Source organism: Carassius auratus, chromosome 3, assembly GCF_003368295.1.
Source record: "Carassius auratus strain Wakin chromosome 3, ASM336829v1, whole genome shotgun sequence".
NCBI lineage: Eukaryota > Metazoa > Chordata > Actinopteri > Cypriniformes > Cyprinidae > Carassius > Carassius auratus.
In genome coordinates this window covers 9236832-9250183 of record NC_039245.1, presented here as the reverse complement: position 1 = coordinate 9250183, position 13352 = coordinate 9236832, and the positions used below count along the sequence as shown (strand labels likewise).

Here is a 13352-nt window from a genome sequence, read left to right as displayed (position 1 = left end):
TATCAAGAGTATTCAATTACCACTGCTTACAGATTACAAAGGTGGGCCTTTAAGACCTTAAAATCAGTATTTGGTCGATAAATAAATTAGTTCTACTCTTCTAATTTGATGATCTGTCCGTCTGACAATGACTCCAGTGAAAAGAACTGTAGGAGAATATTTTTTATTATTATTAACTTGCACATCATTTTTCACAAATAATACAAATTTAAAATAAAATGAGTCTACATTAAGAAATGATGTGGTATTTTTTTGATGCATGTCTGTTGCAGGAGGATATTGTTGAGGATTTGCTGCTGGGGTCTTGAGCATGTGTGAATGTGCGCACACTGAGCGTCAAGATCCATGCAGCAGATGTCCAATAAGACGTCTCATTTCCTGTTTGCCGGAGGCTGTGGCTCCTGCTTAGATCCAGGCGTACACACTCGCAGTTTAACAACATGAAACAAGTGTAGAGTTTTACATCTCAGGGCAGCTGGATGTATGTGGCTATTTGAGTTTATTGCACAGACATTTGTATTTAGAGGTTAGAACCTTTATGAACAACACAGTACACAGCACTGAATAACCAAATATTTTTGATTTGTTGTCCACATGGCGGCAATGAAGAGCCAGATAACACCAATTCTCTAACCATTACATTTTAAATTAAATTATTATTTTTTTATTATTATTTGCTCCAATGCTTCTATAATGCCGGCGACAATAAAGGTTTTAGTTCAGTCTGGACTCCGAGATAATGAGCAGTAAGACAAATTTGCTGCTTATTTCAGAATTAGCTCAGAGGAAAGTTATGAAAGGATTTCAAAACACATTTAAAGACGAAAGACTAGAGACACAAACAGTTTGTGATGTTGAGAGTGGCCGTCGTCCTGCAAAGAGGCAGTTCTGTTGTGTTTCTTTCAGGACACCTGTGCAGTTTTCATAGATGTGATGCATGTGGCAGGAAAACCGGAATGATCCACTGACGCGATCGAGCAGCAGGGTCGGATAAAGCCGGGAGAGTTCAGCTCAGGTATTTCACCACCAGGAACATGACAAAGCAAGTAGCCAGCATTCCAGCCATCATGATGAACTTGTCCTGTGTCGCTCGCTTCTCAATGAACCGCATGACCGTGTTCGACAAACCCAACATGTTCGCCACATCCAACATCTTCTTATGGGTACCCTAAAAAAACAGAAGTGTGCAATGTCACTACAAATCTGCCGCACCAAAACAGACACGGAGAATGATTTAATCAGTTAAGCGCTAACATTTAGAATAAGTTCTTCAATTTATTTTACTTCGAGCTTTGTAGTCTCACTAAATCACCAAGACAATTCAAACGATTTCATGATATTGAATTTAGAACTGTTTCACAGCCATCACGGTTACCAGAAATAAATTTACCCTAGCGAGGGTCAATCCGGAAGCCAAAACACGGAAGTGTGAAATTGGCCTATAGTATTTTTTTTTTTCTTTGAACACCGTGAGCAACAGATAAGCTTTCATTCACTCAATATCTGAGGTACACATCACCCCCCATTTCCCCAAAAGCACAGGCAAGGCAGTCTCTCACGCTCCGAGATAATCAGAGGAGCTTCAGGAAGAGCACACACTCCTCCCTGGAAACACACAGTCAGTGTCAATATGTGCATACATAACCTCAAACCAGTGGTGTCGTTGATAGCAAAACCTCAAATGTTTTCCTTAACGGATATAAAGCAGAAATAATATATATTTAATGAAAAAATTACAGTCAATTTAATTGAAAATGGATAGATCTGTAGTGTCAACTAATTTGATTTGGGTATCATTAAAATGATTGCATCAGCCATCAGCACTTTATCAGTCAAGCACTATTTGAAATGTTTAGAAACACCCTGATAAGAGGATGGGAACACAAATCCCCCTTCCTGGTGTCTAGTTCAATCCGCCCTGTGTTGTGAGCGTCACACACACCTTAAGCGTGCTCCTCTGGTCTCTCAGGCCGTTAAGGATGCTGGAGCCGGAGCCCAGCAGGTCGTCCATTCCTCTGTGAGCGTTCTGTAGACTGCTATTAAACTGCAGGGTTTCATCAATAGGGATGGAGGTGTCTGCATCCTATACATAAAAAGCACACAGCACTGTCAAACTCTTGCCTTCTAAGTAGTGTGATGTGCGTTTATAGACAGAGAAAGTATGCAGAAGAATGTGTGTGTGTGTGGTCTACTGACGTTTGTTGTGAAGCTCCGGCTCAAGAGCTCCTCTCTTTCTCTCTCCTGAGCCTCGCGAGCGTAGCGTCTGTGCTGGAAGTTCCTCAGGGCTGTCTGAAGATGCTGCACATCATACTTCAACTGATCAACACGCCTACAGAAAGAAAAACACACTGAGTGTTCCACAGGGCTTGCTTGGTGATGCAACAGTTGTAGACTACCTGCTCATTTATATAGAAAGAAGTGTTGCATTCAATAACGGCTAAAACTGAATTTTGAGTACAACTTTTCACATCTTGTTTACACCACTCGGGACTGTGGCCAGCTATTAATAAAAATTAATAAAAATCTAGTTTACATTTTGTTTACATTTTATATTCACATTCATTAATTAGATGAAAAAATCAAGTAACATTTTTGAAAAATGATAAAACATTATTATTATTATTAATATTATGATCACACTGTTGAAATGTTTTATTTGTAAATGTTGTTTTTAAATGACCATATTGATAAATGTCACATTTATTTTTGAAAATTATTTTAAAATATATTGCAGTTGTTATTATACATAATTCCAATAATGATAACATTAAAAAATATAGTTATTTTTAATTCAAAATGGTTTAAATTATTATATATGCTATACTGCTTAAAAATACTATCATTTCTATTTTAAAATAATGATTATCTAGCTAAAATGCTATTTTTTTTCTTTTTAATTATATAAAATATATATAATATTTGAAAATAAAATATTTTTATTATATAAAATCTGAAAAAAACAATTGTTTTAGGGTCAATGAAAAACATTACAGGACAAGTACAAATCTGAACAAATGGGTCGACTGGGTGCAGCAGACAAAATCCTTATTGTTGAGCTGTTTGGACTTAAATGCATAAAACCCATGGGTTATTAGAACAGATAAAAATATAACAATCACTTCAATGACAAAAGTGTCTGAAGCTCCCTCTGTTAAACTAGAATTCACATTGTTAAACTAACTTATTAATGTTAACCTGAAATGTGAAAAGCCTCGGTTGTTTCTGGATAGCGTGAGTGTTTGAGGTCATCCACACACACACACACACACGCGGTCACACAGGAAGAGTCTGCTCTTGGTCTGTAACAGGTGTGTTGGCCTCAGCTGTGTTTGTGCAGTGCTTTAGCCAGGCTTTGCCACAATGGCGGGAATGTTGGTGATGAGGTGACTGCAGACAGCATGTTTTCACTGGATCCCACATTCAACACAAACACTCTTCACCTTCATCACCTAACATTATTCTTCTTTTGGCAGGGGCTTTCTTATTTAAAGTTATTTACATTATTTATTTACTAGAAGATCAATCCACCCAGAGCAACTCATGTTCTTATGGGTTACGTCATAGTAGAGAGGCCTCCTGATCTTTGAACCTACAACGTTTAGGCAGTCATCTATCCAACACTACTATAGTCCAGTTCCACATACTCACATACTGGACTGTGTGTGTGGTTAATGATTACAGATCAAACTGGATTATAATTTTATCTTCCGACAGGAAGAATCATTTGCTCTAGTTGGCTATTCTCCAGGAACCAACCTCAGTTTATGACGAGGACCTTTGCATCATTCAAGAAGCCACTATTTGGGATATTTGTACCGATGCACTCACAGTTTTGCATTTTGCCGGCGGTTTGGCGGCTCTTTACTGGCTAGTATCTCGAGACGCTCCAGCTGATTAAAGATCTGGTCAATTCTTGCTTGAAGTTCATTCTCAAGTACTGCAAGGAAACACAACCATCAGAAACGTAAGTACACAAACAGCAAACAGTTTTATCACACATGCAGTCTGCCCTGACCCCCACGCTCTGAGACAATGCAATCTCACACTGGCTCTCACACAGACATACGTATGCACACGTTATGCATCCATCCCGCCTATGACATCTCATATGATGTTATCTTATTCAGATTCACCACAGAACCACAACACTCCACATGTCTCGCCCTCCAGCATCTGCATGAGACTGAGACTTCTCCATGCCCTCACACTGTCACTCCTCCCTGTCCTTCCTGCCGCGGCACCAGCCTGGCTCCTCTACAGGACAATCAGCCGGTCAGTGGCACCACCATGACACCATGCTCCAAGCAGATCGGTTGGAGCCAGTGTAGATGCGGTTTTACATCTAGATTATCCGATGACGAGTGAAAAATACCGGGGTAAATGGGGGTATGATATGATTACTGAAACCACATTAGGAGGTCATGGTAAACATGCAGTGGATGTTGTGGTGGTCACATGTAACCACACAAGTTGTTAATCGTTACACACATGTAAATAAGATTGAGGTCTCCAAAAAAGCACTGTTGGCCTAAATAGATAAACCATTGGCACAGATGGTCTATACAAACTAATTAGGCTTATGAACCTTTCGAGAAATGCAACACTGGACCGGATATATGTCAAAATATCCTGGTGTTATGTCTGGCGCACTTTCTTAGTTTTTCTAATATGTTGCAAAATAAAGATGTGATTTTTATAGGGATTAAATAAAAAATAAAAAACCTGAGAGTAGGATAATCTCGTAATTACATTCATTGCAATTATACGTTAACAGAAATGGTTTGTTGTAGGTCTGCACAATTATGACAAAAAAAAATCATAATTGTCGATTATTCCCTTGAAATTTTAATTGGGATTATTAATTATGATTATCACAATTTACATTGAATTACATTGAATGATGTTTATACCATAGTTTGCCGCAACTGCATGCCAAGCCGAAAACACTCGAACTGAACAACTTTTAGTGCTTTTCTATAGTATTAAGCCTCAAATGTCAACTATACATTTGGATTGGTTTCTTCTTTAAATTGATAAAAAAGTAAAAATATGAATGGTATTATAATGTTATACTAAAACTAAAATTTTAATAATTGGAAAAACCCTTAAGATGACATTTAGGGGGAAAAAACGCATCTTAAGCACACTGCATAACATAAATGGACTTTGAACTCTTAATTGCTTGTGACCTAAATGACACTTTGCACACACAACTTAGTCATATCTGGATATAAATGTAAAATCAATTATTTTGCAAATTGGCAGATTAGAGCTGGAGAGATTAAATAGTTTACATTCTGCAATGATATTCAGATTTTGTATATAGTATATATATCGCTATATGGTATATATTTATATATACATTGTATAAAACATCTATACATGAGTGCACTTTAAGTATTTGCTAGAAGCAGATTTTTTCCCCACCACAGGATTTATTTCAAATAATTTATTTCTTTTGACACACTTGCCATTCTGCTAGCCATTTATCTAATACATTCCAGCCAATTAATTGCTTGAAACAGAAATGGAAAAGCTCAGTCAAAAAATACTAATCTGAAATAATGAAATCTCATTTGGATGATGTTCATGATTATAAACCACACTGCCCAGCTCTAATTGTCATTATGCTTTGGAGTATATGTCCTGTTTGCATCCTCTCGTCTCTGTGGGATTGAGGATATTTATTTACTCCCCCTTACACACACACACACACACACACACACACACACACTTACAGTGGACTGATTGTCGATCTGTTGTCTCCAGTCGCCCCATCTGTGACTGAACATCCTGAATTTGTCTAAAAGTTAAAGACATGGACGAGTGAGAAAAGAGATTGGGTTAAATACACTGGGCATTATTAAAGTCATGATTCACTGAATGAATGGGCCCTTCAGGTTCTTACAGGAGTCCCTCTATCTAGTGTAAGGTCTCTGCGGTCACACAGATAATACCATTATACAAGCTCTATCTTACTGACAGTACAAACACACGTTTGGTGAACACACTAAACAGCTGACAGAACGTGATGAAGCATAATATCAACCAAACATCCTGATTGAAAGTCATAAAGTAAACAAAAAGAATAGAGAAATCTACATCATCATTAATTCACACATGCTGTCAAACCAAAGCAGCTTATATTGCATTTCCATACAACAGATTTCAGAGTCCTTTATATGTTACATGTTATATCGAGCTTATGAAAACGTTCAGCTTTTGATATCAGAGTAACGTAACGTTACGTTATTAAATAGTTATGTTTGCTGGTAAGCCAACTAAATCAGCAGCAGTATGAACAAACTCACTTATTGGTCTGATGGTAAAGCGTATCCATCTTCAGTGACCGTTAAAGACGCCACCAAAACACGGTAACAAAACAAACAAAAGCCTGTAAACGAAAGTTATGCAATGTATTATTTTCTCCGTTTCGTTTAGGTTCACATTGATCTGTCAAGCATACACATCATCAGGAAAAAGGACCTCTTTTAGGCGCCTTCTCCGCCTGACTAAAAACACTCCGCTAGAAAGAACAGCGCCAGCAGTGGCGGGTGGTTTTCAACATTACCTATCTAATTTCAGTTAGTTAGTTAGTTAGTTAGTTAGTTAGTTAGTTAGTTAGTTAGTTAGTTAGTTAGTTAGTTAGTTAGTTAGTTAGTATGGTATTAAACATTACTTTCTTATTTTTTTTAGTTAGTTACAGTAAGGTACAACAGACAAAGGTTGAAATACATTCAGAACTACAGTAATATAGTGTAAATGAAAGACAACTTATCAAGTGAGATAGACTAACAATTATAGAAATAAGCATTAAAAATGACTTCTTATTTGAATAGAGAATCTTGAAAAAGTAAACCAAAAATTAAACCATCATGATAGCCTAAATTATTTATTTATTTGTGTTTTGTATTTGTATTTTATTTATTTGAGGTGACATTAAAGGTAAGTGCTATTCATTAATACCAATATGGTCTATAAGGACTACATATATGACTGTGAATTAATGTTGAAAAACATTTTACCTGAGCAGTGAGACACATGTGGTGAAAGAGCCTTTATGCTAAAAAGGTTTCAAGTTTCAAGTGCAATTTCAAGTTTTCCTTTCTCACTGGAGTGTTACAAACTGTTAGTGAATAGAGACGCTGGCTGCGTGTTTCATTGTGAAAGTGAAATTACTTTGTTTGTTCTACCAAAAGAGGGCACAACTAGAAATAAGTAGTTAAGTTATATTTATGACACTGTTCCAGAGCTGTTTCCTGAAACAGTAATCTACAATGTTTCTGTGCACAAAGGTTGTTTCTATAAAGTGGGACAATTTCAACTTTGCAAGGACAGTCTGGTGCTTCTGACTCACAGCCTGTAAGTACGTTTAAATAATTAAAGAATTTGCCACTGATGATTCAAACATGAGTTTTGAGCAGAGTAGAGTAGCACTTGTTGCTTTTCCGATCACAAATGCAGACATGGTTTTATGTTTATGCAGCACGATATGCAACACATAAAAAAACAGTATAAGTATTATAATCAGTGATTATGTCCCCACTTGATGCTACAAATACCTTGTTTGTAATGGGTTTTATTGTTTCGTTTTGTTTTGTTTTCGGGACTCAGCATCACAGTATGATGACGAGGGGCATAACATTTCCGTCACTTGCTTGAAGTATTCAGCCAATCACAATGCACTGGATAGCTGGCCAATCAAAGCACACCTCTCTTTTCAGAACGATTAGCTTTGTAAAAATCTAAATGTACAGTATGTGGAAAATTATGGGTATTCTGTTATCTTAAACTGCATAAACACATTGCAAATACACAACATAATGTTCGTTTTAGCAACGTCATATGACAACCCCCCCCCCCCCCGATATGCAGATCAATTTGTTTATTACACATGAACTAAAATTGTAACTAAAATCCACACCTTTCATTCACTAATCACAGAGTAATACAAAAGTTACAAAAATAGTAGAGAGAGAGAGAGAGAGAGAGAGAGAGAAAAGAATGTGTCAATTATTTTGTTATTGGCTGAGGTCCATAAAATTGTGTCCCCATAACCCTACTATTAATTATAGGGTTAACTTTTTGTAAGGAGGATCTGAATGTTTAGTTTAGAATGTGAATAGCAATTAGTAACCAGCTTTAATCTTAAATAATGTTAATTTTCCCATATGATCTCTACATTTAGAAATGACAGCTATTAATATAAACCTCATTCCCATTCATCATTTATGTGAAACATGAATCATGCAGTAATTGTAGTTTTATGAAAGCAAATACCATCATTCTTATAGTACGGTTACAGCTTGAAGCCTGGGGGAAGATGTGTCAACTTTCATCCCTTGATGGAGCGTCAGTGACAGGAAGAACATAATGACAGAACTTCTTGGGGCTAGATTTTGTCAACTCTTTTCACTCGTCCTGGCCTTGTCTAATTATGTTGGTTTCCGCAGCCTTGTATCAGAACAGACCAGTTTGATCTGGTGCCTCCCATGCCTGGAGACACAGACACAAAAATAATGATATCAAAATTTCCAAAAGGGAGACAGACAGAGGTTGTTTGTTGACCTGTTCATCACAAGCGAATGAGTGGATGAATGTGACATTGATTTCAGCATGTTGGGTTTCTTTGCCCTGTGGTGAAACCTCAGCAATGTCATCACTGAATTCTCCAGAGACAGGTCTGTGTATGAGTATGTGTAAAGAATACGACACTGTGGTTTCATACAAAATAAAACAGTTGGATTATTCATGTTTAGACTTTTTTTATAAACTATGCTGTCATCTGATTAAGGCTTTTCATTAAAAGGTTTACCTGACATTCTTAAATATGCACAGCTCAAGCTCAGGTATTAAACCTATGACTTTTATAAATAAATCAATTAACAGGATGTATTTTATAGAATCAACTTATATCAGAGTGTCAATTTGAATTCATTTACGTTTTTTTCTTTTTTGGTTTTGCAATATGTAATTAATCTGTCCAAAAATGTAAAAAAAAAAAAAAAAAAAAAAAAAAAACAATGCTGGTGTCTATATCTTTTTTGCTAGTTACTTCATACTTCATATAAAAAAAGTTATAATTATAAGCGGGAATCATTGGATTTTTTTTAAGCCCAGAGTTTCTAAATTGGACAGTGTGTCAGTGAAAAAACATGTTATGCAATGGATACAGCATCTGTATTAATGGTAAATTTATTACAAATAATGTTATATATATATATATATATATATATATATATATATATATATATATATATATATATATATATATATATATATATATATATATTTTATATGCACAATAAAGCTATTTAAGTTGCATGTACCAAATAATATTTGCCAATTATGATCAAATATATAAATTTAAATTTACAGCAACTTCATTAATTTAACAAAAACAGCAATTTATTTTATTCATGTAAACATTAAAATATACTGCATAGCACGAATGACCGAGTCAGTTTGATCCCAGTCATTCTTCCACGGTCAGGTGTGTAATTATAGGTGTCTGTAATGTCTGTGTGTGCGTGTGTGTTTATGGGCTACTCAAGATCATTTGACTGGTGTTGATGTGTCCCCCCCCCCCCCCCCAACAACCATTAGTGTGGTGGGTGAGACAGGCAGGACTCAATGGAGAACGAATGGTGGTTGATGTCTGTCTCTCCAGGCTAGCTTTCTGAAACAGTGCCCCCTTTTTAAGTCCTGTCTACCCTCCATCCAGCTCGCCCCCAGCTCTAGCTCTCTTCATGCTCCTTCTTGCTCTTCACACACTCCATCCTTACTGTCATAACACCTCCTGAGGCCAAGAGGGATATTCAGGGAAAGAGAGAGGGAGGGAGACTTTCCCAGGAATAAGCAGACAGGAGTAATGAGCAATAGAAGTGAGGAGATTACTCTGGGAAGAGAAAGTTGATAGAGAGCAATAAGGCCGGTTGATGTTTTTCGATCATATTTTCTAAGGTTGGTTACACATGTCAAAGCAATCAGTCCTCCAGCAACTAAGTATTCAACCTTCTGCCATCACACACACACATGGGCACAAACTCACACAGCTGTGAACCTGAGGCAGGGGGTTTTGTCAGGTACCGATGATTTGATTTGACCCTGATGATCTGTTTTACTATGAAATTAATAGAAATGCTACAAAAAGTGTGTTAGTTGTTATTTTTTCAGTCTTAGCAACCATAACAACAACTCTATTTATCGGTGGTGGTATATATATACAGCACAAGGTGTTTTTGTGTCTTTTTCACGCATAAAGAGAAAATAATATGTAGTTAAGTCACTTGAGTTTAATGTTTGGTGGGAAGAGCAGTCGGTGTCTTTTATCTTGACAGCAGGTGAAGGTGGCAATCCATGATGTCATGATGAAGAGGATCACGAATGGTGCTGAAATCGCTCCAGGGGAAAAGTGTTTGGATGTCAGATGTCTGTTTTCTCATTCATTATTGTTTTCTGAGGTTTCTTTATTTTGAGGAGAAGAATAAAGCACTTGTGTTTCAGATGATGATAGGTGTACTGGAGAACCAATAAAATCCTGTAAGCCTTTGTGATTTCGCCTTTGTGTTTTTGCCTTTGTGTTTTTGCCTTTGTGTTTTTAAGTGGATTGTTCAACTGTGGGCCTTCACAAATAAATATTTAGGCCTAGATTTAAGATTTACATATTTGCAATTCATGTTAAATTTCTATCCATTTGGATCACACAGTTTTATGATAAACTGAGTAAACTTAATGTGATGCACATTTGTCAGTCATAGGGTACTGTAAATGAAACAGGTAAAAAAAAAAACGTAAGATTTCTGTAATAGTAACAATAAACTGAATGTGTTTTAAATACACAGTGGGCAGGTTTATATATCCAATTTGTGTCAATTTCATACATTTTAATTAAATGAACATTACTTGTTCCACAACTGTCTGTATCCCTGAATTAAATGAATTTGGGGGAACCTGTCCCCTGACTGAACTTAGTTTCTCCCATGGTTTTTTCTCCATTTATTGAAATAGTTCATTAATAAATTAAGTCATGATTTTTTTTTACATTTATTTTGCTGCTATTATTGTTATTATTATATTTTATTTTAGATTAAACTATTTAATCCAAATGGATTAACATTTTATATTTGTAAATCAACTACATCAATCTTAAGTTAAGGCATCCTTTTTTATTTATTTATTTATTTATTTATTTATTTATTTATTTATTTATTTATTTATTTATTTATTTATTTATTATTATTATTATTATTTAGTGCTTTAGTGTTTATTCTAACTTCCCTCAAACTTTGTGTTGAAATCATCTGCCTCCATATCTCTCACACTCTGTCTGCATCTCTATAGCTTGAGGAACTTGAAGATCTTGAACTTGAAGAACTTCTGTGAAAAACAGCTGCGGGTAATGAACACACACACACACACAGTCCTGTGGTCATACCACCTGTGAGAGGAGCACCTTTGACCCTCCAGCACATATTCGAGATGAACATTCCCTCTGTATCTATATTATAAACATAAACAATAACCCAAATCTATGATGATACCCACATACCTTTCTGACTACTTTACAGTACTGAAAGAATTTAAAGTTTAAAAGGTTACATTATAATAGTGTAGCACTATTTCAAGTTCACAGTGCACATCAGCAAAACCTGTATGTTTGTTTATTAAATAGTTTGACTAATTACTTTTAAATACAAGTAGATGTGTTTAACTCTCAGCACCATTTAAAAAGAAATACATAAATAAATGGTCTACAGATTCTGCTTGGGTTTACCACTGAAAAGAATAAAGGCCTATTCATATTAACAACGATAACTATAACAATTACTAAATTAGATCCCACACCAACTGACAATAACCTTCTGTTTATTATGAACATGCACTGCACTTGTGACCAACCAAAATAAGTACTTTTGATCATATGCAGCATTTTGTTTTTCTTTCAAATTCAAGTCTTAGTTGTTTTATGAGTTTAAAGAGATACTCCACCCCAAAATGAAAATTTTGTCATTAATCACTTACCCCATGTCATTCCATACCCGTAAAAGCTTTGTTCGTCTTCGAAACACGATTTAATAAATTCTGGATAAAAACCAGGAGGTTTGTGACTGTCCCATTGAGTGCCATGTAAAATACTCTGTCAAGGTCCAGAAAAGTATGAAAGACATTGTCAGAATAGTCCATCTGCCATCAGTGGTTCAGCCGTAATGTTATGAAGCATTAAAAACTGCTAGATCCGATTAATTTTCTTCTCTTTTAGAAGAAAACAAACATAACCCCAGGTATTTATTCAATACAGTGGCTAAATTAACGAACAATAAAGCATCAACAAATGTTGAAATTTCCCAACAAAACAGCAGTAATGACTTTATGAACTACTTTACTTCTAAAATCAATACTATTAGAGATAAAATTGTATCCATTAAGTCATCAACTACAGTATCACATCAGACAGTGCTCTATAGACCCCCTGAGGAACAGTTCCACTCATTCTCTACTATAGGAGAGGAAGAATTGTATAAACTTGTTAAATCATCTAAACCAGTGATCCTCAAATCTGGCTCGCGAGATCCAATTTCCTGCGAAGTTTAGCTCTAACCCTAATCAAACACGCATGAGTTTGATAATCAATGTCTTTAGGATCATTAGTAAATCACAGGCAGGTGTGTTTAATTGGAGTCTGCGCTAAACTCTGCAGGAAACTGGATCTTGCGAGCCAGATTTGAGGATCACTTATCTAAACCAACAACATGTATGTTAGACTCCATACCATCTAAGCTCCTAAAAGAGGTGCTTCCAGAAGTCATAGATTCTCTTCTGACTATTATTAATTCCTCATTGTCATTAGGATATGTCCCCAAAACCTTCGAACTGGCTGTTATTAAGGCTCTCATCAAAAAACCACAACTTGACCCCAAAGAACTAGTTTATTATAGACTGATCTCGAATCTCCCTTTTCTGTCCAAGATACTAGAAAAGGTAGTATCCTCACAATTATATTCCTTCTTAGAGAAAAAATGGTATCTGTGAGGATTTCCAGTCAGGATTTAGACTGTATCATAGTATTAAGACTGCTCTCCTTAGAGTTACAAATGCTCTGATCTTATCATCTGATCGTGGTTGTATCTCTCTATTAGTGCTACTGGATCTTAGTGCTGCATTCGACACTATAGACCACAGCATTCTTTTGCATAGATTAGTAAACTTTAAACTTGTTGGCATTAATGGAAGTGCATTAGCATGGTTTAAATCGTACTTATATGACCGCCATCAATTCATAGCAGTGAATGAAGAGGTATCATATCGATCACAAGTGCGGTATGGAGTACCTCAAGGCTCAGTACTAGGGC

The 13352-nt window shown here is 35.9% G+C and overlaps 1 protein-coding gene across 1 annotated transcript; it reads right to left on the bottom strand.

Moving 5' to 3' along the window:
• Positions 1-147: 147 nt before the first annotated feature.
• On the bottom strand, positions 148-6496 carry LOC113046968 (Golgi SNAP receptor complex member 2-like). Its single transcript, XM_026208148.1, has 6 exons — positions 6312-6496; positions 5739-5803; positions 3829-3937; positions 2197-2329; positions 1943-2083; positions 148-1168 (listed from the first exon to the last, which is right to left on the bottom strand). Exons 1-6 carry the CDS (start codon positions 6338-6340, stop codon positions 1007-1009), a joined length of 639 nt encoding a protein of 212 aa, XP_026063933.1. The 5' UTR covers positions 6341-6496; the 3' UTR covers positions 148-1006.
• Positions 6497-13352: the final 6856 nt, after the last annotated feature.